Source organism: Desmodus rotundus, chromosome 6, assembly GCF_022682495.2.
Source record: "Desmodus rotundus isolate HL8 chromosome 6, HLdesRot8A.1, whole genome shotgun sequence".
Taxonomy (NCBI): domain Eukaryota; kingdom Metazoa; phylum Chordata; class Mammalia; order Chiroptera; family Phyllostomidae; genus Desmodus; species Desmodus rotundus.
In genome coordinates, this window is record NC_071392.1 from 152,122,972 (window position 1) to 152,149,045 (window position 26,074).

General features: G+C 53.1%; 1 protein-coding gene across 1 annotated transcript in view; it reads left to right on the forward strand.

Moving 5' to 3' along the window:
* The first annotated feature begins 1,473 nt into the window (after nucleotides 1-1,473).
* The window catches only part of WWC1 (WW and C2 domain containing 1), a 119,240-nt gene continuing 94,639 nt past the window's right edge, over nucleotides 1,474-26,074 (forward strand). Inside the window, exon 1 of the mRNA XM_045185067.3 lies at nucleotides 1,474-2,112. Within this exon, the coding sequence (XP_045041002.2) occupies nucleotides 1,994-2,112 (119 nt within the window). The 5' untranslated portion in view covers nucleotides 1,474-1,993. The remainder of the gene's footprint in view (nucleotides 2,113-26,074) is intronic.

Sequence of the window (26,074 nt, forward strand, 5' to 3'; positions counted from 1 at the left end):
TATAAGTAGTATTCCCTACTCCAGAGGGTGGTTGTGAGGATTCAGTGAGATCGTGTGTGTGAAGCACCTGGCACCATGTTGCCTTTACTTTTGAGCTACTGCCCTAATCAATAAGTGGGAGGGTTTTTTTTTATACATAGTGAAGGCTTGGCCCAAACACAGGAAGTGTGGAGGACTATGGGAATCCCCCATGAAACAATAGGAACTCCTACTTCTGGGTGTTGGTAGCCAGTGTGAGGCCCACATTTCTGGACTTTTGTGTGTGGCATCTATGGAATGAAGGAGGGAAGGAAGGGCCCAATGCTGAGCCCACAGGCCTGTCCTCAGGGAAGCGATTGACGTGGTGAAGGCACTTGGAAGCGAGAAACTGCCATGGAGGGTCTTCTCTGTTGAGGAGAGGAGACCACAAACATGGGATTCCCTCCATCCCTTGCTCAGCCGACTGGGGCCCACACAGCACAAGATGTTGGCTCCTCAGGGAGACGATGGGGCTCAGCCAAGAGGATACAAATACCAGAGCGCTGGGCCTCATTCCTCCAGTCCCGCTTCCTGACAATATCCAGGGCAAATCCCCCCCAAAAAAAACCAAAAAAAAAAAAATTAAAAAAATAAAACACCCAAACGGTTAAACACACTCAGGAAACACAGACAAGCCAGATGATCCACCCATCAATCATGCTACCTTCTTTTTCGTGTTTAATTACATAGTTTTTATTTCTCAAGAAACATTGTCTGATTTCTAAATTTCTTCTAATTTTTTCAAGATGAGATTTTGCTTTGTTTTCTTAATTCTTTAAAAAAAAACCTTTCCCCCAAGTCTGCAACATCCTCACCCCGAGGTATCAGAGAAGAGAACGGCCTGTGAAGCTGCTGGCCCCCGGCCTGGGACGGTTCCGTTGTCAACTTAGCTAATAACAGGAACACCACTAAGTGTTCACCCTGACACCCCCTGGAAGTCCTCCCACCCGGAGGGGAGGCAGCTACATTTGCAAATACGGGAGGTGGGGGGGGGGATGGGTGAAACAACATGGGAGAAGAATGGAATAAGAGGGAGACAGATGGTGCCTGTGTTGGGGGAAGGGATGAGAGATCCTGGAAAACTTATGTTCCCCGATTTACAAGCATGTTACTATTTAACCACCTCTTGCCTACTCCGGCTTCTACAGAACAGAGAAGCGGGGAGTTGTAAGATGTAGGGCCACCAGTGCCAGGAGCCTGGACACTCGGGGTGGAGAATGCCAGGACCGTTGGGACGCAGAGGCAGAGCGGCTCTTGCTCAGCCTCCGGGGGTCCAGTGTGGGTCTGGGACCCAGGTAAGGGGAGGTGTCCCTTTGCCCTGACCGGGGCCGCGTAGGGGCCGGCGGGCGCCGGTTCGGACTGTCCCGCGAGGGGGCGCGTCTCGGGCTCTAGGACCCGCCCTCGCGGCGCTGGGCGTGGGGAGAGGATCTGGAACCCAAGCGCCCGGCGCTCCGCCTCCCGTTTCCGGGGCAGCGCGGCTACCTGCACCGCCTGAGCCGCACCTGGCGGAGGCAGAAGTCGCAAACCGAGCGGGCGCAAAGCGGCGGAGCGGAGAGGAGGGACGGCGCCCGGCTGAGGGGAGGACGAGGCGGCGGAGGGCGGCGTGGAGGGCGCAGCGCGCCGCGCGGCGAGGAAGGCAGGCGGCACTGCGCTCGGCTCGCTCTGCCCCGCCGGCCGGGCGCGCACCCGAGCCCGCACCGCGCCGCTGCGGGCGCACATGGCAGCTTGAGAGGCCCGCGGCGGGAGGAGCGGGCGGCGCCGGGCTGGGGTCGGGGGGCCGCGGAGCCGCATGGACTGCCGCGCCGCGCCGGCCGGCCCTCACTAGGGCCCCCAATCCGCGGGCGCCACCCCCAACCCCCCGATTATGGTGCCTCGGCTGCCGCCCGGGCTGGGTACAGCCGGCCGGAGCCGCTGAGCCGGGGGCCCCAGCGGCGGTCGGGAGCTGCATGGGGGAGTGCCGGCAGCACTTGAGAAGATGCCTCGGCCGGAGCTGCCCCTGCCGCAGGGCTGGGAGCAGGCGCGCGACTTCGACGGCAAGGTCTACTACATAGACCACACGAGCCGCACCACCAGCTGGATCGACCCGCGGGACAGGTAGGACCCGGGAGGCTTCCCAACCCCCACCTGCACCCTCTACTGCCCTAGGGGCCACCAGCTGGGACTGGCCAGGAGGGCGGGGGTGGGGTGGGGTAGCCGACCTGCCAGCTTCTGGCGGTCTCTTCGCCCCGCACTCCCATTCCTCTCCAGGAGCGCTGCTGCCGCCCCTGTGAGCTGCTGGGAGGAGGGGACAGCGCGCGAGTTAGCCCAGGCTGCCCCCCTCCGCCATCCATAGATGGAGGACTTAAACCCCAGCCCGCACCTGCCCCGAGTTTTGACCTCAAGCTCTAGCCCCGCCCCCGCCCCCTTTAGGAAGAGAAGTCGGGCGAGGGCGGGGGCACGACGGAGCCGAGAGATGCTGGGGTTTCCCGGGGAGGCTTTCCCCGGCGTGGGGCGGAGAGCGGGAAGGGGGATGGGGCAGCATCGGTTAGGAGCGGGTGGCAGGGCCGCAGGAGTCCGGCGGAGACTGCTGGGGGAAGGACAGGTACCACGCGCAGGGGAAGGCAACTCGGAGTGTAATTTTTGACAGGTGCCTCTGAGGTTCTGGGAAGAGCACCTGAGCATGGGGGTGGGGGGCTGGAGGCCGGGAGTGGGAAGGAGCGGGCAGGGCTGATCTGATCGGGGAGATTGGGTCCCCAGCACCTTGGAAGCTGTGGGGATGTAGATGGAGGTGAGAGGCCTCCCGCCGAGCCCTGCCTGTCGCCCCCTTCCTCCTCCCTTTCTCCCTTTGGGATCCGGCTCCTCAGCGCTGCACCAGCGCGTCGTGACCTTGGTGGCCACCACTCTGGCTGTAGCACGGGATTTTTTTTTTTTTTTTTTTTGCTGAGGCAGGTGGAGTCTGAGATGCCTGGTGTGGCTGTTAGCTTCCACACTTTCTCTCCGCTTCCACTGCTTGGAATTTCTTTGCACACATGCACCTTTTCCCCACCTGTGTCTGGGGGGGGTGGGGGTAGGACCACCCTCTGGGGGACCTTTGTTGTCCTCTCCTGACGTAGCCAGTGGTTGAAGTGTCTCAGGAATGTGGAATTTTCACCTGGTCACTGTGACCTTGGGCATTAGGTGCCTGTGAAGCAATGGCGGTGAGTTTTCCGGACGCTTCATCTTTCTGATTTGGGATGGAGGTCCCAGAAGGCCCAGACGGGTGTGTAGCATGGCGAGGATTAACAAAGACAAAAAAACAAAAAAAGCAGAAGGAAGGTTGGAGTTCCGATTCCCAGTAGCTCCAGTGAGCACCTAAGTTCATTCACTTCCACGTTTACAAGGTTGCTATACACTCAGTAACCTGCTGGAGGTTTCGTGACGGTAATCTGGAGAAGTATTTAATGCCAGAGAGTGTGCCCTGGCCAAGCTGCTCTAACCTCCGAGCCTCAGTTTCCCTATTTGTCAGGTGCGTGGTTTGCTCCAAAGGGAAGCAGGAATAGTGGAACTCTCAAAAGTTGGAAAGGGCAGAGAAGATAGAGTCCGGCTCCCAGTTTCAAACATAGGAGAAAATTTGAGGCCCAGGGGTGTGATTCGCTCGTCTTGATGATGTCACGACTCTCATATGCTGGGTTCTTCACCAGCTCTGAACTTCTAACCTCCAGCCGTGTTCTGACTCACCTTCCTTCCCCGCCCTGCTCAGGGTGAGTTGTGCTGCTGATCCGGGCAGCCCCTCGTTCTCTCCTGGAACAGACGCTTGCTGAAGCTTCTGTGCCCTCCCCCACTGTAGGTCCCAGCAGCTTACTTCGGCAGGTGTGCTGTGAGCTGGATGTCGCAGGTGGGCATCCACACACCCAGCACGCTCACTCCAGTCCCACGTCTGCAGACGGGCTTCCCTGGGGCTCTGAGTGGATCACATAGCGGTAGCAGAAAGCTTCACAAACGACAGTAATTCTTTGCCCTGGGAAAAGCAAGCTGTGTTACTGCTACGAAACGCAACTTGGCTGGAGCGTAACTTCCCAAATTCTGGCCTTGGGTAGACCACCTTCCCAGTGTTTTGCTGTGTCTACCTGTGCTGTTGCTTACGTAATAGTGGAGGAAAAAACAAAAAACAGCCCATTTCCATTGTAGTCTAGTTGCCTACTGTGGGCTGCCACAGGCCCCTGCGGCCTTTGTTTCAGGTTGATTGGCCAGCACCAGAGAGGACTTGGAAACCTACAGGTGTTTAATGGAGCCACTCACTTCTTCTCATTGGTTTTGTACCTCCTGGTCGTGCACCTGCACTGGGCTTGTGTGGGGCCGAGGGGTTCTGAGTGCAGCCCTGGGGTCCCTGTTGTGGCCAACTTTGGAATTTTGGGCAAAGAGCTGAGCAGGGGCCTCTGTTCTATCCTCTCCGCAGTTTCCTGCCTGCCCCGTGTGCAGGGATTTCGGGTCCTGCCCTAGGCGAATCGCTGGAGGTGCTCTCAGGTGTGGGTGCTTCACTGGGGCGAGGACAGGGCTGACCAGATGGTTTCTAAGGGCCCTGTCAGCTCTCAGATCTCATTTCACACTCCTCAGCCTCTCCTTCCTCCTTGGCCTCTCCTTCCTCCTCCTGACTCCAGGGCAGAATTTGGGGGTGGGAGTAGGCAGCAGGGTAAGGGGGCTGTGAAGAGGAGGACAAAAATTTAGTAACAAAGCTAGAAAAGAGCCAGACTGCTTTGGGGTGGAGGGGTGGGGCAGATCGAGTCTGCGGCTGGCTAATGCTGCGAAACAAAAAGACCCCGTACAGAAATTCATTTCCTTCAGCGTGTGCTTCCATCAGTCTCGGCTTTTTCCTTACCTGAACCAAGGAGGTGCCCACCCATTCCCCTGAATTTAAAAGAAGTCAGTCAACTGATCCTGGAGTCAGAAAAGTGATTTCTTAGCCACCAAGAACAAAATAGCGTCTCGGGTTACCAACCCTGAAGAATGTCCGGGCACATTCCTCCCTCCGGGCTGGGCTGTTTGTGTGCCCTGGGCCTGCAGGCTGCTGGGGGTAGGGAATCCAGTTTTCAGCTTTCCCTTTCACCAGGGGGTTGGAAGAGCGGCCAGGCAGCTGGCCTTGCCAACTCTGTCCCCTTCTCGCCCAGGGGAAGACTGGGGGGCCGAAATTCCTGAGGACGGTTGTCCCAACAACCGGAGAGGGTCCAGTGGGCAGCTTGGGCCCTGCCCACTGGGCCAAAGGCTCCAGCAGCACCCTGGCTGGGAAGGTGGGAAGGTGGCGGGTCGCCGGGGAATGAGGTGCCGCCCCGTGGAGTGGTCTTCCTTGAGCGGAATAACTTCCCTGGGAGCGGGGAGCTCCCAGCGATGGACCAGCGTGGCACGGGTATTTAGCTTCGTGGTATGCCAAAACAAATACCCTGGTTGTTCTCTGAGGAAGAATAGGTTGTTGGAACTGGCCCTGCAGAGAAGGTTCCTGAAGCCTGATCCTGCTCACTCTGTGGTTTGTGGTCAGACCTTCTTTCAGGAGCCACCTGCAAACTCTGGGCACGGTTCTGGGGTCTGTGTGATAAGTACCTGAGACCCACATGGCGGATGTTGAGAGGACTCAGCAACCCCTCTCAGGACAGAAGGAAGAACTTTAGCTAACCGTGCTATTTCCGACGTCATTTATATTCTAGGGAGTTGGGTTTGCGACAGTCAAAAGATCTTAACCTGCTCTGATCATAAACTCTTATGAGAAGCTGACAAGGGTTAAGGATGCTTCCTGGAGAAAAGCATGAATGCAGTTTCTGGCATATTTTTTCAGGGGGCTCGTGGACCCCAGGTTTATGAATTGACACCATAGATTAATTTATTAACTGCTGGTCACTGCCTGTATTCCCTCCTGTTTAGGTAGGCAGGAAACAATGATTAGCTTTTACTGCGCTCAGGCAGTCTGCTGAGAACTTCATATGGGTGATTCCTTTCAACCCCCTCCCAACCCTGGGTAGGTAGTTGTTTACCTGAGGCTCAGCGGGGCTGAGTTTGGTGAAGCCGCTCAGCTTTTGTCGAGCTGAGATGCAAACGACAGGCACGCTGCCTGGCAAACCCACATTTCTAGTCACCACACCACCCAGCTGCCTGCTGAAGCAAGACTTCTGCTCCGTGGCCTGAGGAATTTGGTTCTGGGGAATGGTGTTGGGACAGGCATGGCTTCACTTACCGGGGGCCAGACCGTGGTTACCCAGAGGGCATGCGTGGCTCACGGGGAGAGGGCGAGCCTTTGAGGTGTGGCACCCTGGATCTGCAACGTGCCACCTGAGTGAGCCTGGCAAGTTACAAACACTCTCTGAGCCCCAGGTTTGTCTTCTGTAGGATGGGGAGGTGCACCTGAGCCAGCAAGGACAGTTCTGAGCGTTAAGTAAGCTAAGTGAGGTAGGGCAGCTAGCATAGAGACCAATGTGCAGGGAACACCTGGGAATGCCAGCTCTTCCAGCTTTTTCTAGAACTACCTGGCAGACACTGAAGTCAAGCGGAGGCCGAATCTCTGCCTAGCTCTGTAGCAGTTGGCGGGCGGGATGGACCTTTCTGGCTGTGCACTCTAGCATTCTTAGTTCACGGATGAAACAGACTCAGAGACAGGTGACTTGCCCACGGTCACACAGCAAATAATGTCACCCTCGAGTCTCTAGTGTAGGTCTCCTTTCCTCTTTTGGCTACAAAAAGTTTTCCCTAAAAATCAGGTCCAGTTTCTCCTCGTGTGTTGTAATGATTTGGGAATCTTTCATGCTTGTGGCTGAGTTCTCCAGAATCCAACCAACAAGTTCTTTTCACGGTGTGGCGGTCATCAGTGAGCTGTGCCATAGGAATTTGTTGTTTGCCAAACAGTTAAAGTACCAACAGTTGCAAGTGAGTGACTATTTTTATAATCAATTAAAGTGAATTTTAGGTTATTGTCAGACTAATGCCACTTTTCACCAATTTATTTGTTTTAAGATTTTTTAAAATTTATTTCTAGAGGGAGGGGGAGAGAGCGGGAGAGAAACATTGATCAGTTGCCTCCTACCGGCCCCCAGTGGGGATGTGGCCTGGCCTGCAACCCAGGCATGTGCTTTGACTGGGAATCGAACCAGCGACCCCTTGGTTTGCAGGATGATGTCCAACCCACTGAGCCACACCAGACATGGTTTCTTAAAAGCAGGAGTTATATAACCAGCCTGCCACAGCACTTCCCCAGAGCCTCTATTCTCCACACTTCTCTTCCTAATCTCTTCCTAATCCTCCAATACCTGCAGATGTGCCTTCTCAAGTTATCAGTGGGCTTGTCTTCTCCTCTCATCCATGGGAGTCTGCGAAGCATGGGAACATATTATGCCAATTATTAAGAAAGAAATAAGGTAAAAAAGCACTAGTATAGACAACAGGAAGAAATAAGAGACTTTGGAACCCATAAACGAATACCATAATAATAAATGCTAGCGTTAATATTTATGTCATGCACTAAGTGTTTTATATTACGATCTTATTTAATCCTTCCATCAGCTGTGTGAGGTAAGTACTGTTATCTCGATCTTCTGATGAGGAAAGTGAGGCTTAAGAAAGGTTAAGTAACCTGCTCAAGGTCACCAGTAGGTGATGCATCCCGGATTGGAGCCATGCTAGTTGAACTCCTGAATCCGCAGTCCTAGTAGCTGTAGCGTTTCTGGGCTCCTGGGGGGGGGGGGGGGCCTGTCGACAAGCTGGCCTTGGGAGTGACCCCTTACTCCTAAAATGAGGCAAAGTTGCTGTGGATCTCGAGAGATGGGGCAAGGGCGGGTGGGTCAGAGAAGCCAGTGAGAGCCACACGGCGGGCGGCGGCTTGGGAGACTGTGGGGCACAGACTCTCCCTCCTGGGAACAGCCAGGTAACCAGAGCTCTGGGAGGGAGAGCAACTCAGGAGGACACCGTGTGGGTAGAGGTCAGAGTCATTTCCAAGTCTCTGGGGCAAATGCTCCCAGTGGCCAAAGAATTAGTAGCCAAGGCAGCTCCTCTCTCGTCAGCACCCTGCCTGATTTCGGCCCAGCCAAACTGACCTGGTTCTCCAGTCCCCGGGGACCTCCGGTAGCTGGGAAACACTGCTCTTCTGAAGAGAAGAGAGTCAGGTTGCCTTAGTGACTGGAAGGCTGGAACGCCAAGCTCAGGTGCACGCAGGGGAAGCAAGGCTAGAATACGTGGCGGTTGGAGGTGGCCGGCGTGCTGCTGCAGAGCTCTTGGATGGCAGAAGCCTTGGTCAGGGTTTGAAGGCATTGGCGGGGCGGGGTGGGGGGAGTGCCAGCTTAGTGGCAGTCAGCTGTCAGTGCCCAGTGTCAGGAGCTCTCTGCGCCACACACTGAGGATCTGCAGCCCCCAGCTCAGCGAGGCACCCGGAGAAGAGAGTTCCGCTATCCTGCCTTTGGAGAAATGGCTTGGGTGACATCGTCTGTCACTTCCACTGGGACAGGGCTGAGGGCCGCGACCCTGTGAAAAAGTCCCGCCGGGCGCAGAGAGGGCCAGCTGGCCGGCACACCTTTAGGTAGAACAGTGAGCGCAGGGCTTGGGCTGCTTGTCTGCTGCCCCAAATCCCTGTTTCAGCGTGAGATAAAAGGAGAGCAAACTCCGCAATGGGATACAGTGGCGTTTTGTTAATTTAACCTTCACCAGCAAGCCATTAAGCCTCTGGCTCCGGAGCAGAAAACCTCTTGCCAAAATAATTGGAGGGGGGGGTGCAGTTGAGGAAGAGGGGACAGGCGTTCACTGTCGTTGTTTGGGGAGAACATAGACCATTCTATAAAGATGCAGGCCAGGGGAGAGGGGGTGGAAGAGAGAGAGTGGGGAGGAGGGAAGAAAAGGACAAGTAGAGTGGGTGCCCCCAGCTACTCCAGGCCCCCCCCATTCCCTTCTCAGTGCTTCTGCTGTTGACAGCTCACTGTTGGGAAGAAATGGGATCCTCCCGTTTCAAATGTCTGCCTAAGAAAGAGGACCGAGGCTTAAGTTCTCGTTCAATGGTCAGCCAGAGGAAAAAAAAATGAAGCGGCATCAAGATTAGGGACACCTTTGTTGGCTTTTTTCTCTCCCCCCTCCCCCCCATTTATCACTCGCTGGCAGCCGGGACACCAGGCCAACAGCAGCTGCCGACTTTCCCCAGCCAGCTGCCTGCTGTTGCTGGGCCTGGTGAGGTGGCGGCCCAGCCATCCCCACGCTGGCTTCCTCCCCACTTAGAGGTGCTTACTTGTTTGATTCATCACTGGGGGAGCCCTTGGGATCCACTGACTGGTACCAGCCTTGGAAGGTAAAGTATCAAGATACAGGGATCAGGTGGCCGCTAGCATGAGATGGCCCTGGGACAGCCTCCCAACACCGCATCTGCCGGGCCCTTTCTTGGATAGCTAGAGCTCTGAGCGGTCCCCACGTATTCCAGGAATTCCTTACAAGAACATTGTTTGCCTTTGTCTCACTAACAGTGAGAATAGTGACTGGCGCCTGGTGGTAACCCTGAGGTCCATAATCATAGTTATCTTTAATCTTCATCCGCATTGCTGCTTAGGGTGTTTTTCTGGCATTTGCAAACGGACGCTGAGAACAGTCAAGTCACAGACTCAAGGTCAGAATCTGAATCTAGGTTTGTTTGATTTCAAAGCCTTACTCTTTCTTTCTTTTAAATTGATTGGAGAGAGAGAGAGAGAAGGAGGGAGGGCAAAACATCGATTTGTTCCACTTACTGTGCACTCATTGGTTGATTCCTGTGTGTGCCCTGGCAGGGGTTGAACCTGCAACCGTGGCACATTGGGCAACACTCCAACCAACTGAGCCACCCAGCCGGGGCCAAAGCCTTACTCAGTGAATTTGGAGAAGAGGGGGCAGGCAGCAAAGGGAAAGGGACTTTTTAACTCCGGAGAAGTGAACAGAAACACGCCTCTCAGCGTGTAGACACCTCGTTTGCGCTGCAGAAAAATGTCTGTGGGGTTCCAGCCAGACATCGGTTTGACCCACCACACTGTTCCCTGGCGTAGAAGAGACCTTCATCAAGGTCCTCAGAGGACGCCAAGTCTAGCCCTGGCTCTGTCCTTTACGCCCAGTAAGTGACCTTGAACAAGTTCCTTTTCCTGGGCTGTGGGAGAGTAGCACCTGCCTCCCCCCACCCCCACCCTGCCTCTAGGGTTGTGGTGAGGATGAAATGGCACCACGCACCTCAAGTGGCAGCCCAGTGCCTTGTGCACTTCGGGCTTCCTAATGGGGGTGGCGCCGCCCTCAGCTGGATGACCCGCCTGTGCATAGGGAGGGGAGCTGAAACCATGGTCCCGTCCTTGCTGACTGAGGTCTCTTCCCGGTGAGCCACAGTAACATCAGCGCTTTCAGGCCACCTTGGCAGCACTCCTTGCATAAGTAAATCCATATCTTCTTTCCCCCTGGTCTTATCAGAGACAAGCCCTTCGTAGGAATTTCTGGAACAGAGTGGCTCTTGCTAGTGAGCTGGCAGCAAACTGCCTGCCTGTGGGTTGGGGAAGCCAATTGCCATTGTCCCCGCAGAGCTCGGGGGGCTGGGCACGACTGGAGGGTCTCTGGAATTCATGTCCACCTGCCTTGACACCATGTCCTCCACACTTGGGAAGTCCCCCCTCCCCGTGCACTGTGCGTTGTCTGAGAACCTGCTGACTTGAGCCTGACGGTGGCACAGAGGGCCCTGGTAGTTATTACGTCCCACCCAGCAGGGCCATTCCCTGCGCAGGTATTTATTGAGTGCCCACGGGGCTCCAGGCTGTGTTGCCACCGCGGGAGGGTCGGAGCAAAGTCCCTGCTGTCTGCACCCTTGGATGAGGGAAGATGGACGAGCAGTTGAACAGATAAATTGCTTGATGATGGGGGCTTGGTGTTCTCTTGCAGTCTTTCACCCACCTTAGGAAGGTGGAGGGGCAGACTCATGGGCACACCTGTTAGCTGTTGGGATGTGAACTTAGACTTGGAGCTGGGAGGCCTTTGTGCCTGTGGTGTATCAGAGGGCCACGGCAGTGGGCGAGGCACAGACCGAGTGCTGGCGATGCAGGGGTGAGGCAGGACGGGTGGCCCCCAGCTCAGCACTGACTCCAGATCCATGTGAGACAGTCATCAAGCTGTGCAGCTCTAGGTAGACACTCCAGGCCCTCCATCCTCGGTTTCCTTCCTCTCCTGTGGCATCTGGGTGCGGACTTTTCCACCCCACTCCCACTCTGGTTTGGCAGGAGGGCTGCTGAGGGGCCAGACATTTGCATTTCCAACTGGTTCCAGTTGAGGCCTAGATGCTTTACAATAATGTGGGAGGGGGCCTCCTCTTATCCCTGATTTACAGCCTGAGAAAGTGAAGAGGGCAAGTAAGAGAACTGGGCCCTCCTTCATATGCTAAGAGAGCTTGAGGGAGTGGATTCGGAACCTGTTTACCTGCAGCCCTGGGATTGCAAAGGGCGAGGTCTATTGTTCTGCTGCTGACCCCAGGCCTGGGCGGGGCCGATCTCCATTGTGACCGAAATCCTGGGGAAGCAGGGGGTCTGAGGGGATTCCAGAAGCCAGAGGAAATTTTCTTTACATTGGAATGTATAGAATTGTCTATCCTTGCTTGCTTGCGAGAGGACCCGCGGAAATGGTCCTCCCTGTTTCTCAACAGCCTTGCTGAGCTGCTCTTCAGAGAGAGGGCCTCTGGGCTCCTTCACCCCAGAAACTCCCGGGCCCCACCTTCGGCTCCAGGGGTACAGGGGAGGGGTGGGAAAGAGCCAAGTCTCTCCCTTTGAAGAACCTTCCTAACTGAGGAGCATGGTCCCTGGCTGTCCACGTGACCACGACTCGGCTTTGCCTCTCAGCCTTCTCACGAGCTAGCCCTGCGACATGCGTTCCATGTTACTTCAACCCTGCTGGGCCTCCGCGTCTTCACTGGCACAACGAGAATGAATTGGAGCCCACCCGATGGGGTTGGTCAGAATCAGGTTCAAGGTCACTCATTTTATTCAAGTGCCACTGCCTGGCCAGATCCCACAGCAGCCTTGAAGGCCTCCTTGACGGCGTTATCTGCAGTTAATATCGTTTGTGCTCAGTTCGTATGTTTTGCGTGCCAGATTTTTTTCTTTTTGGGCATAAACCACTTTTTTCTTGTTCCTGTGGAAGAACTGATCATACTTGAGCAGGAACATTCTCAGGAAACAACGACTTTTGTCAATAGGAACATTAGGAGATGTCTTCACTCAAGATGTTTCAAAACCAGCCTGAGAGGTTTATTTCCTTCGCTGACATAAAGCAAACATTTGCCAGCAGCCAGTGGAGGACCCTGGGTATTTCTTCAGCCTCCTCATCGGTCACCGTGCCCCAGGGGCTCTCAAAATGTGGTCCCAGACTGGAACATCAGCTTCACCTGGGGACTCGGTAAAGCACAGCTGCTCACATCCCACTTTAGACCCCCAAGTCAGGACCTCGGGGGGTGGGCCCCTCCAGGTGACTCTGCCTCCCTCCTCAAGTCTGGGAACCACAGCCAGACGTTTGTAGCCAGAATGGCCTACAGCAGTCTGCTAGTGGTCGCCTGCAAAACCTGGTAGGGTTTGGAGAACCTAGTGGGCACACGTAGAGGTGGCCAGGTGGTCTTCGTTGGCTTGTAACATTTTAATGTCACCTCCTACCCCTGACTGCAAGCTGGACCTCCATGCTTCCTTCCCCAGGCCCCACCATCTCTTAACATCTTTGTGTCGTGATTCACAGATGAAGTTCAGAAGGGCTCTCTAGTACCTTATGCTGTAGCACAGTGAGACTCCCTGTGTCTTCTTGCATCCTTGGTTAATAGGCTGCCCAGTGGCTATTAACATAAGTGGAGCACATTAGCCAGGAAATGAATGAATGCTTCCCAGTTGGGAGTTTGGGATTCTGTTTCTGGCTCTTCCTCATAGCAGCGGGCACTTGCCTTTCCTAGTGCTAGTCTCCATCCCTCCACGATGGGGGATAATGACCCTTGAGCTCCTTTCCACAGCAGACAACTGGAGTTTCTGTTTGGGAGTTTGGAGTCAGCGATTCTCAAGTTCAGTTGCACATTGGACTCACGGGAAGGGAGAGCTAAAAGCACCCATGCCTGGCCCACTCCCAGAGGGTCTGGGGTATGGACTAGCCATGGGGTTCCTAGAACCCCCCCCCCCCAACTGATTCTAGGGTATAGCCAGATTGTAGGTAAAGACTACCTTCTTCAAAGTGCTTGTAGAGTTTGAGAGATTCTGCGAGCACACCTTGTAAAGGGCTTTACAATGTGAGATTTATACAGTTCTACAGAGAAAAACTGAGCTCATTCAGGAAGCCCTAAAAAACTAGTTGGGGGAGGGGGAGAAGTAGATATTATGGGGATGTCAGGCACCTTGCTCTTTAGTAATTTCCCCTCTCCTGTACCGATCTTGCCATTTCTTTCCTGATGTGTTAAGTATCAAAGAGATTTGGGCTCATCGTTGCCTTAATGTGAAAATCTTTCAACTCCCATTGCAGCCGGAATGCTTTGAAATAAATTGGCCTGAGCTACTTCAGAGCTGCGGCGCTGGGGGCTGGGCCTCCCTTTCATCTGCCGTCTGCCCTCAGCAGAAGCTGGTCTGGATTTCAGGCACACATCTGTCCTCGAGACGGCAAGGGAGTGGCGATGCAGACGTTGCCACCACATAGATCGTGGCCTGTGGGTAGGAGCTGATCATAGTGAACATTTATTCAGATTTTAGATCGTGTCAAGATTTGGGCGGTGTGCACCATCCAATCCGATTCCCATAGCAACCCTGTGAAGTCAGAACTGTCGCCCTCTGCATTTTGCTGACGGGGAAACTGAGGCTTAGTGAGTTGAAAACTTGCCTGGGATTGCACAGCTAACAAGTGGCAGGACTGGGAGGGGAACCCAGTCTGTCTGCCCCGCAAATGCATGTTCTTCCCCATCCTATGGGTCAGACCGGGCTGTCACGGAGAGCAGCCCGGGGATGCATCCCGGTAACTCCAACCGGAGCCGCTTTCACTACTGGGTGTTTCCTGCAGTGGCCGCTTCTTCCCTGGGCTCAGGGTCTGTCTGTCTGGAGCCCCCGACCTTGCCATCTGCTCTCCTCCCCCTCTTTCAGCAGATGTCCCTCTCTCAGGGAGCAGGGGGAGTGAGCTTCTTTGCTGAGTACAGTTGGTTTTTCTAAATCCCTCCAAGGCTCCATTTCCTTCACCACATTGCCGTGTCTGTGGTGGTGGTGATCAGCATCTTCACTTCACCCTCCTGATAGACTGTTCTGCACATGGGAGCCCCGTCTCCTGTTACTTTGGCATGAGAGACTTAGCAGAATAAAGTTCCCTGTGGATTTTGGTGTCCGAACACCATATGGGCTTGGTCTGCAGCGTTCTTGCTTGCCTCGAGCGACGTCCTTCAGGATGTTCGTTTGGGAATCACTTGAAGTCAGTTGGCTCATCTTTGGCCTGAAGCGGCTCTGGCCACGCACGGACCACCTTCCACTTCTGTTGCCGCTGGGTAGGATTTTCAACCAAATAGATGCCATTACCTCCTTGCGTTTGGTTCCAGGTGAGAGCCGCGCTAGGAGGGAGGTATAGCAGAGAACAGAGACAGACATTGTTCCTCATGGAGCTTACAGACAAATAATAAAGACGTAGATAAAACAATTACAGATTAGGAGAATGAAGAGGATGCTGTATTAGAAGTAACAAGCCTTGGGAATGACACCAAAGGTGAAGCTGTCACGTTACAAAGTTCTACGGGCAGAAAAACCGAGTTTGCTTTTCACATTTAATAAGATGCGTCTGTAGTGGCCATCTCTCTACCTCTTCAAGCAGGTTTTCTCGGTTCCAGTGAGAAGTTGTGCCACTCAGCAGAGGGGTGACAGCAGTGTTTTTCCTGCTCACTTTGGGCTGGGGAGCTCCAGTGTGCGTGCCCTGAGGCAGTGTGATCTGCCTGCCCACAAACATCCGAGCCTCCTAGGAGAGGGACTCAAATGCACATTCCCAGCCTGGCCTCTGTGAGCCTCTCCAGAACCTCCAGAGGATGTGGAATGCAGGCTCCGAGAGCCCCCAGTGATTTTGATACCATCTTAATTTTGAGAACCACTGATCGCGGGAATAGACTTGTCCCCATTTGCAGTCTTGGGAAGGGCACAGCGGCCCCCACTGCTGGGCAGGTGGGAGCTGCTGCTGGAGGCCGTGAGAAACCAAGGCAGCCCCGTCTCCCTGCATTTCCCTCTAGTCCCTTCTGTCTCCCCGCCCCCATCGTGGTTTCCTCCTGAAACCTATAAACTACAACAAGCCTGAAATTTGTCCATAATTTCATGAACCTTGTTGTGAATCCATTCTGCCGCTTACTTGCCGTGTGACCTCGGGCAGGCTAATTAATCTCCCAGCCTCAGTTTCCTCTCTCTCTACAAATAAGGCTAAGAGTAATAAAATAATAGCCAAGTTTTATTGAGTGCCCAGTGCTGCTCTAAGTAGTTTGTATCTTGTTAGCTTCACTGTCACTCTAGCCCTCTGAGGGAGGTACTGTTACCACCCCCATTTAGATATGAGGAAGTGGAGGCACAGAGAGGCTCAGCAATTTGCCCAAGGTCACACAGCTAGAAAGCAGCAAAGCTGCATTCAGGCTCAGGCCATCTGGTTGCAGGGCTCACACTCTTAGACCGCCGTCCACTTTGAAGGGTTATGGTGAGAGTTACAGCATGTGTTCTCTCATTTAAGGCCTTTAGCTGAGAGCAGGGCTCACAATAAGTACTCAGAAATGTGGACAGTTAGTCCACATTTGCAGCATTAGTTTGCAGCATTAGTTGCAAGCATTAGTTTGCATGTGCCTCATGGCCTGCATGACCCCAGTCTGTCTCATAGCCCTTCAGCTCAGCACCCACAGCTAACCCGGTGTCCCCAAAGTCAGGTTCTTGTGACAGATACTAATTTGGAAAGATCACAGAGCTGGCCTTGAACTGGACTCACCAGACACAGGAAACCACGACAAGGTGTCTGGGAGTCATGTGGCACCAACCACAGACGGCAGCTGCCTACGCGGGAGAGGCCGTGGGCAGTCGGCATCCCTGGGTTATTCTTGCTCAGAACTTGCAGAGCAGATGGTTCTGAGTGCTGTGGTGATAGCAGGACCTGCAGGTTACTGTAGCTGCGCACGTGCTCGATTCTGAGCCCTGCTCCTGGCCTCACTCCCTGTGGCATCTTCCATTCATTGTGTGACCCTGACCCTCTTGCTGATGGAAGTGCGGCAGGGGAGCCAGCGCCTGTGAGCGATGATGGGGAAACCCGCTGGAATGTGGCCACACAGCCTCACCACCTTCAGCCAGGAAGGTCCAGGCAGTCCATGGGGCCTCTTAAGAGACTTTCTCTGCAGCCTGAGCAGGCTCCCTGCCCCCTGTTCCCCGTGCCCCCACCAGGACCCTGCCCAGTGCTGCCTCACTGCCACTTGCTCAGGCTCACGCCGTGGCCCAGCTCATTGCTACTGCCCGGGAGCTAGTTAGAAATGCAGAACGCCAGGCCCAATGGCTCAGAAACTGTGTTCTAACAGGATCCCCAGTGATCCCCGGGCATGTTGATGTTTGAGTAGCACTAACCGCTCAACACGACTTGGGTTTGCGTAGCCCGGTTTCGGTTTTTGTTCCATGTGTGGCTGACTGTGCCTCTCACCAGCTCTGATTTAGGGCTCAGAGCACAGTCACGCCATCAGTAAACGGCGGATTATTTCAATCAGTTGTAAACACCTGACCAAGGGAAGGGAGCTCCCCAGCTGGTTCCAGAGCCCCACATGGTACAAGGATTGAAACTGGGGGCCCAGTTGAAAGGGAATCACACCTGCTGAGAAACAGCATCTGAGGCCCTTAGCATGTCCACCCACGGGGTCAGGTGCCAGAGGTCAGAGCAGATGCAGGCTGTGTAGGAAGTCCATGGGGTGAGGGGGCAGGCAGAACTTGGGCCTGGGGGACCTGGGGCACTGGGCAGGTGGGAACCCTTGCAGGAGGGTAGTGTCTGTTGGCTGTGACACATAATGAGGACGTGGCCCTGCAGGCACTTGGCAGAGATCTCAGGGCAGGATTCTAGCCTTCAGAGGACATTGGCAAGAGCAGGACAAAGAAGGCCGGGGTTCCCGATGAGCTTCCCAGGCAGGGGCTTGAGCTAGCACTATAAATGGTGGCTCCTAGGCACAAGCTCTAAACGGGGCAGAAATATTGCCACAGTGGACAGGCAGAAACAGAGCCTGCAGCCAAGGCCTAGGCTGGCTGAGCCAGCTCCTGCCCCCCCGCCCAAGTCCCAGCCGGGGGAGCCTGAGTGAGTGGCACCAGGGCAGACTCCTGGTGGGGGGTGGGAGACAGGGGACCAGAGAGCCGGCTCAGGCTGCAAGAAAGTCTCCAAGAGGCCTGTGGCCCGCCTGGCCCTTCCTGGCTGAGGGTGGTGAGGAAGTGGCTGGATTCCAGAGGGTTTTCCCATCATCGCTCACGGGGCCCTGGCTCACCTGTGAACAGTGTTCTGGCATGAACCTGGACCTCGGCCCAACACATTCCTGCAACAACACCCACCCTCGTCCCTGGGACACAGCGACGGCCCCGGGAGTGTGAGCCAGGCTCCTGACCCCCTCCCTGTGTTGTTCATTTCCAGTCTGAGGTTACATGTGTGTCTGTGTAAAGTGACTGAAGAACGAGTCATTAGTGAGCTGTCCAAAGTCCCTTTGTGAGCGTTCCAGGAAAATCAGTCAATATTGCATCAAAGCCACAAATGGCTCTTTCCCCCCTTGTTCCTTCAAAGCAGGGTTTCTCGGAGTGTGGTCCACAGACCTCCTGTGTTAGACTTGCCCAAGGAGCTTGTGAAACACAGATTCCTGGGCCCCTACCTGGACCCTGCTGAATTGGAATCTCAGTGGGCTTCCAGGAATCTGCATTTTTAATATGCTATCCAGAAGATCCTGGTATACCTTATACTTGAAACCTTCTGCCTCCCCTCACCTATGACATCTCCTTCCTTTGCAAAAACCGCGTGTGCATCATGCCTGCTGCTACTCCCTCCCTGCCCTGCTGCACATAGCTGATGGCCACCTCTTCCAGGGAGCCTGCCTGACCACCTTTGTCTCAGCTCATGGAGGGGCCAGCTGCCACCCTTCTAACACAAATCTTCCATGTAGTTGTTTCTCATATTTTTTTTTCCATGGAGTGGTGAAGCATCCTGTTTGTCTCCCCAGGCCAAGCACAAGATTTTGTACCAATGAATGAATGAATGAATACAAGTGCGGGGGGCTGAGAGGCATATGGGAAGCCGCTGAGTCAAGGATGTTGAGCAGATGCTTCCCAATAGGAAACGGCCACCCTCCGACTCTTCTCTGGGTCAGTCTGAACTCCTGGACCAAGCTGTGGGGCCAGAGGGCAAGCATTAGACCCGAGGAGAGCCCAGGGCTGCGATCGGCAGAGGCGCAGCCCTGGGCCTAACCTCAAACCCGGGGCAGCTGCACTGTCAGGCGGGAGGAGTTAAGGAATAGAGCTGTCAGACCATGAACTTCCCTAGAGGCCTTTCCCCCAGCGTTTCCCGGAGCTCGCTACCAGGATTTTCTGTGTGAGGCTCTGAATTGCTATTTGCCCGACCAGTAAGGACTGACCTAGCAGAGCTCACACAGAGGTATCAGAAGCCCTGGACCAGCTGTCTTAATCCTTTTGGTGAAGGGAGCGCCAGGTGCCTGCCTCCCTGCCATCTGCAGAGTGCTGCCCATCGCCTAGCTCAGAAAAACAAAATGCATTTCCTTATTCTCAGTGGCATGAGCGCCATGAAACCTGCTTTCCCAGTCCAGCCAGGGGGCTTCCTCCAGTCTTGCTTATCGTGTGTATGTGGGGGTAGGGGACCTTTGGGGGCTGGTGGGGGTACAGTGGCTTTGGAAAGGTCTGACCTGGAGACTCTAGGGGTCAGTCCAGATTCCTGTGACCACAGGTGACCTCTGAATGTCTGAGGTTGAGGTGAAGGCAGCTTGCCCTCACAGTCCCAAGTAGTTCAGAACTTGGTTCTCTGCAAAGAACGGATTGGCTGACTTGAAGGACTCTGTGTACAGTAGGCGCTCAGCAAATGCTTGTCGGCTTAAGGGTAGCATCCAGTGTTAGTCAAGCCTGGGCTGTCTCCATTTGCTGTAATGCCCTGAGGGAGTCAGGTATTATAAGATTTTAGGTAATTAGTGGGTTTCTTTGTGCTTCTTTTCATGAGGATGCCATCTCTGAATCCACTTCCTTTCTCTTCTCCTCAAATTGCACTTGGGTTGCTTTCAGGAGGAAGACATTACAGTGTTACCATGTGGTCAAGATTTCATATTCAAACCATAATCAAGGTCAGAAATCTCCTTAGATGCAGCTGCCTAAGTGGCAATCTCCTAAGTGGCAGCTGCCACTTAGTGAGGAATTTTATGTACAGTCACTGTTTCACTTGTCCTCTCCTTGCAGATGAGGCAGCAGAGACCCAGAGAGGTCAGGGACTTTATCAGGGTCACACAGCATGTTGGCAAGAGGGTTAGGTTTCAGTCTGGAGCTCTCTGACCCCACAACCAAGTGCCCGTCAGTGCGTCAGTGCGCGTGGTCCCTGAAAGTCGCTGGGTGTGTTTAGGGACCTTGCTGACACTCACTGAGTTCTCCACCACTTCTCAGCATTTTGTGTATGTGTCCTGATTTGAGAATTTGTTAAGCCCCGCACTCTCCAGGGTGCAGTGGCTGGAATCCAGGCTCCGGAGGAAGTTCCTGCCTCCTTCCCAGAGCCTGCAGGCAGCCAGATCCCACAGACCCTGCTCTGTAGTGAGAACCGGAGACGTGTCCCAATGGTTGGCGTGGCCTGGTGGTTGGCGGGCAGCATGGTGGAGGTGCTGAGCGAGGGGGGGTGTGATAACAACAGGTCAGCATGTGGGCAGTTCCCAGGCGCTGCACCCAGAGCCCGCCCTCTGTTGAGACCTCTCCTGTTTCCCTCTTCGCCTTCTGCCCTCTGAGGATGTAAAGCCGGTTGGAAATGCACGCTCGGGGCCCTTGCAGAAAGATACCCTGTGCTCCTGGCACTCCCAGTTTGCTTGCTCACTGGGGAGAGAGGGAGGGGGCATCATTGTGTGGGATGGACAGGCGAGTGTATGGGAACAGTTGAGATCTAATTGCTGCACTCCTGGAATATGGCTCCCGCATATCCCTGTGGGCAGTCAGGGACTCTGCCTGCCTTTGTGAGGGGCCCCGCCACGATGAATGATGTGTTATCGGTGCAATGCAATAGCCCGGTGATGTCATGAGGACCCTGGCTGTATGAGAACCTGTCCACGGGCCGGGCTGCAGCGATGGGGAGATGGAAGGGCCCTGTTACACCACGTAATCCAGCTCTTACTGTGTAACTCCCGGGCTCACTGGCCCTTTGTTCCTGTTCTCTTTGACAAAGGAATTTTTTTTTAACCTCCTGATTAGAAATCAGGAGTTTAATCACCTCTTGGACTTGGCATGTGGACCCGGCAAGGGCCACCCTGTACTTAATCTGTTTGCAAATGTTCTCTCAGTTCCAGAAGTTCAGAAATGCAGTCAGTGCCCCATTTTTTAAAAAAAGTTAGACTGTTAATTCAATATACTTCCTTCTGTAATTATAATAATAAATGTGCTGAGGTTTATTACCCAGAGACTTTGTTTTAGTTTACTGTTGGAAAGTCGTTTTTACTTGGGGTAACGCGCACCATTTTAAAATTAACCATGTTTTCGTGTGCCGTTGGGTGGTTTTCAAGCGCGTTCATATTGCTGGGCAGCCATCGCCACCAGGTGAAAGATAAGCTCTTCTCCTCTCACAGAGCTGAAACTCCATACCCCTTAAACACCAGCTCCCATTCTCTCCTCTCCCCGGCCGCTGGCACCCACCACTCTCCTTCCTGTCCCTACCAATCTGACTGCTCGGGTACCTCGTGAATGGAGTCATTCAGTGTTTGTCTAATGTGACCGGCTTATTTCACTTAGTACAATGTCTTTGTTTCATCCACGTTGTGGCTAATACAGAATTTCATTTTTTTTAAATTGTGTTTACTGATTTGAGAGAGATCGATTTGTTTTCCACTTATTCCTACATTCATTGGATGATTCTGATATGTGCCCTGACTGGGGATCGAACCTGCAACCTCGGGGTATCGGGACAGTGCTCCAACCCACTGAGCTACTGGCCAGGGCCAGACTTTCCTTTTTTAAGGCTGAGTAATACTCCATTGTGTGTATACACCGTGTTTGGCTCATCCACTCATTTGTTCTGGACGTTTGGGCTGCTTCTGCCTTTGACTGCCGTAAATAATGCCACTGTCATATGAGAAGTGGCTGTACCACTTTCCCTTCCCATCAGCAGTGCACAAGGGGTCCAATTTCTCCACCCCCTCGCCAACAACACATTTGTTACTTTCTGTTCTTTTAAAAAAGTAGTTCCAATGACTGTGTAGGAGTGTGTCTTGCGGTTTTGATTTGCATTTCCCTAATGACTACTGACGTTGGACATCTGCACAGTTACTTTTTGAAAAGCAAACTCATGTCATTTCAAAGCTAGAGAGGCAGGAAAAGGTACTGTTCAAGGAGCTGAGTCTTAGAAGGCAAGGTGCCTGGGTTTCATACTGGCTCCACCCCTTACTGATTTTACGACTTCAGGTCAGTGGTAGGCCTCTCTGTGCTCCGGGGTCTCATCTGTAAAATGGGGTAGAAAGTGAACTGATCTCATACAGCTGCCGGGCGTCCCGCGGAACCGTGCGAGACGGCTGTGTGCATTTGGTGTGTGCTGAGCATTATCACTCTCTGTGAACAGACTGCACTCTGCGGCCTTCCACCATTGAGGGAGGGTTTTTCTCTGCCTAGTCTTTCTCAGGCAGGGCCGTGGTCTTAGGAGTTTGAGGTGAGCTGGTGGCTGGAACCCAGGCGGTTCTGTTGGCTGCAAAGTTCCAAAGTTGATAGAAGATATCAACCCACAGGTCCGAGAAGCTCACCTCACCCCAAGCAGGGTAATCATATGGAAAACCACACCTAAACATATCACAGTCAAATCGCTGAAAATGTAAGATGAAAATCTGAAAATCAGCTGGAGAGTAAAGATACATACAGGAGAACAATAAGAGTTATCTCTGACCTCTCATCAGAAACAGTGCAAGCTAAAAAATAAGTTGAATAATAATTTCTAAGGTGCTGAAAGGGGAGAGGGAAACTATTAGCCTGCAGTTCTCTATCCAACAAAAATGTCCTTAAGAAATGGGGGCAGCCCTGGCTGGGTAGCTCAGTTGGTTAAAGCATTGTCCCCATACACCCGGGGTGTCAAACTCATTTTCACTGGGGGCCACATCAGCCTTGTGGTTGCCTTCAAAGGGCTGAATATAATTTCAACTACTTAACAGTTACAGGGTAGTTACATTTATACAGTCCTAAAATTATTTCGGCCCTTCAAAGGCAACCGTGAGGCTGATGTGGCCTCCAGTGAAAATGAGTTTGATACCCCTGCCATACACCAAGGTTGCAGGTTCGATCCCCAGTCAGGGCATGTACAAGAATCAGCCAATGAATGCAAAGATAAACGGAACAACAAATCAGTGTTTTCTCCCTCTTTCTTCCCCACTCTCTCTAAATTCAATAAATTAAAAGAAAAAAATCTTTAAACGAGGGCAAAGTCAATGCATTTTCGGATAAAAGCTGAGAGGAATTCTCACCAGCAGACTTACACAACAAAAGATGTTAACAGAAATTCTTAGAAAATGACGTCAGATGGAAAATTGGATCTATGTGAGAAATTAAGAGCACCAGAAGCACGAGGCTTTAATTTTTTTCTTAATTTCTTTACAAGATAATTGACTGTTTAAAGCAAACACAGTAGTAGGGTATTGTGGAGAATTTTCTTAAGGAAAAAAGAATTAAACAGATGAGACAAACAGAAAACAGTGGGCAAGTTTGTAGGCGTCAATCCAGCCGTATCAATAATTCATGAAAAGTAAATGGGCTGCACATTCCACCTAAAAGGCAGATACAGTCAGGTTGGGAATAAAAACGAGACTCGAGTGCTAGGCTGCCTACAGAAGATTCACTTAAAATATAAATACACACAGATAGGTTATATGCCATACAAATGCTAACCAAAAAGACTAGAATAGCTACAATGATAAAATACATGCAAAGTGTACTGAAAACAGGAGCATTATCAGATACAGAGGGAGAGCTTTACACTAATAGTCCACTCATAAGACAAAATAATCCTAAATATGTACACACCTAATAGCCGAGTGCAAAATACATGAATAAGTGACCGCATGCAGTAGACCGGGTTTTCCAGCTCTCCGCACGGGGGAGGCTTGATGGAGACATTTAATCGTCCCTGGCCCATCTTGTTTGAGTCAGTGCGGAGGACAGAAGTGGGCAGAAGCAAGCTGAACTTCACGGCCTCATTCTGTGCTCAGCATTGTGACCACTGTGTCCCTTCTGCCCCTGGCTGGCCCTGAGGCTCCCTGACAGGAGCCCTTCCAGGTAGTTCCCACCAGGGACACCACCTCTTCTTGCCATAAAGCCTTTTCTGGAACCTGCCAGTCTTACCGAGGATGCCAGGCAGGACGTGGGCCTGGCGGTCTGGAGTGAGGGACGGGGTCAGGGTTTGTCACCGGGAACTCCAAGTGTCCCAGGACACAGGGTGAGGTGGCAGAGTTTACCCTCAGTCTGGCTCCTGCCATTCAGGTACTAAAAGGGGCCGAGTGGCACCAGGTGGGGCGGGGAAGGGGTCAGGGGGATTTTTCAGCAATGGTGGAAAGTTGCCTGGAAGAGGCGGAGGAGGAGGAAGGGGTTGTTCCCAGCCGGGGGTATGCCTGGTCGGCAAAGTATCGCGTTTGTTTTCAGGCAGGCCCATTTGCTGACAGTCCAGCAGTGATGGGTTGATTCATATCTCATACACTTAAAAACATTGTGCCAAAAATGCACGTAACAAAATTTATAGCCAAGCACATTATTTTAGTTTTTATATTTTTAAAAGATTTTTATGTATTTATTTTTAGAGAGGGGAGGGGAGGGAGAGAGGGAGAGAAACATCAATGTGTGGCTGCCTCTTGCGCACCCACCACTGGGGACCTGCCTGCAACCCAGGCATGTGCCCTAGACTGGGAATCGAACCAGCGACCCTTTGGTCCCCAGGCCGACGCTCAGTCCACTGAGCCACACCAGCCTGGGCAAGCACTCTAAATGTGCAGTTCAGTGATGATACATTCTCATTGTTGTGCAACCATCACTGCCATGTGTCTTCAGAGCTCTGCAGCTTGCAAAACTGAAACTCGGTCCCCATCGAACACTAACTCCTCAGTTACCTTGCCTGTAGCCCCTGGCGACCACCATTCTACTCTCTGTCTCCCAATTTGACTAGGTATTGCATGTGAGTGGCATCATGTAGAATTGGTGTTTTCGTGACTGGCTTGTCTTACTTAGCATAATGTCTTTTTCCAAGTTCATCTGTGTTGCAGCCTGCGTCAGAATTTCCTTCTTTTTAAAGGCTGAATGATACTCCACGGGGTGTCTTCCCACGCACGCCCTCATCTGTCGAGGGACACGGGGGTTGCCGCCCGCCGCCTTCCAGCTGTTGTGAATAAGGCTGCTGCGAGCACAAGTGTACTGCAGGGATTTCTGTTTGTTCATTTTGTTGTGTTTGAAGGTGATGGATGAGCTGACTGCAGGGATAAAAGCTAGTGGTTCGGGACACTGGCACAACCGCCTGATGTCACACTTGAAACTTGGAAAACAATAAACAGTTTGGAGAGTTTCTCTTTGCAAATTGGCATGTTTCATGGGACAGAAATGTAGTGAGCTTTCAGCTAGTTGAGGGCTTCTAGGTCTGTCCCGCCCTCCTCCTAGTCCTGTGACCTTCGTGGTCCCCTTGGCCACTGTCTGAGTCAAGGTATCATTTTGTGCATCTGCTATTGGAACAGTCCTCGGCTGAGCGCGTGGCCCAGCTCCAAGATCATGTCCCAGTAACTCACATGACTACTTCGGGCATTTTCTTCCGTAGAGCCTTCCAGAGCGAATTGCTGTCCTTCTCAGAAACTTGTCGTGGTCCTCCAATGCCTCTAGAAAACCCCAACCTTCTTGACGTGGCCCAGGGCCCCACTGGCCTTCCTAGGTCCCTCCCCCTCTTCTTCCCTTCACTCCTCCATTTATTGATTGGTCCATCTGTGCACCCTGTACCCTGTATTTTTGTATTTGTTTCTGACACGCATGTCTAATATTGACTCATTCAAATGGTGTGTTAAAGGGTCCGGGGCACAGTATGTTCTGGGGCATTTAGGATTAAAGCGGTTTACCTTCTGGGGTCTTGTCTCATTAGCTCTTCACGGACAACCTTATGAGCCTCTGAGTGAGAACGGGCTTCACAAGAGGCTGGGAAGCTGGAGGCAGCAATGAATGCCCAGAGGCTCTGGATGTGCTGTCTCTCTCACGGTCCTGATGAGGCCTTGCTGGGGCCAAGTTTGATTGAAGACCCACGCAAGGCCAGTGCTTACAGATACTCAGTTAATGACAGTCCAAGTGTCAGTGGTACTGTGTAGCCTTAAGTTGGCTGCTTTCCTGACTGTGGAAGGACAGAGAGTGAGAATAGAAGCTCACATGAGAGGGAACATGCTTCTCCCTCTATAGGGGCCCCAGGAGCAAGGGAGAAGCATCACCGAAATCTGCGGCATTTGTGTGCTGTTGAGTTCTGAATGCTCAGCTGGATCAGTGAGGAAGGCGGAGCAGGCGCATGGGTGTGGATGAACTTCTCTCTCTAATGTGTCACCCACTGAAATGCTGTCACTGAAAACAAGTGAAATCAGAAAGACCAGCGGAGGGTTGAGTGATGTGCTCAAGGTCACCCATGCTGAGCTGGGCCTCCCACAATTTAGGAGGTTCGTTGCTTCTGCTAGGGTACCGTGCAGCCTGCTTTTAGCGCCTGTCTTCTGTTCGGAGGCCTGTGTGCAGTGGAAGAACGTGCCTTGGAGATCTCCCCATCTGCAGGGTGAGGAGGAGAACACCTGCCTGCCTCCCTGGGCTGCGCTGACAGCTAGAGCCCAAATCAGGTGAAGCAGCCAGCAGGTGCCCAGGACAGTGGGTTATGAATGGTGGTATTTTTGAGTGAGCCG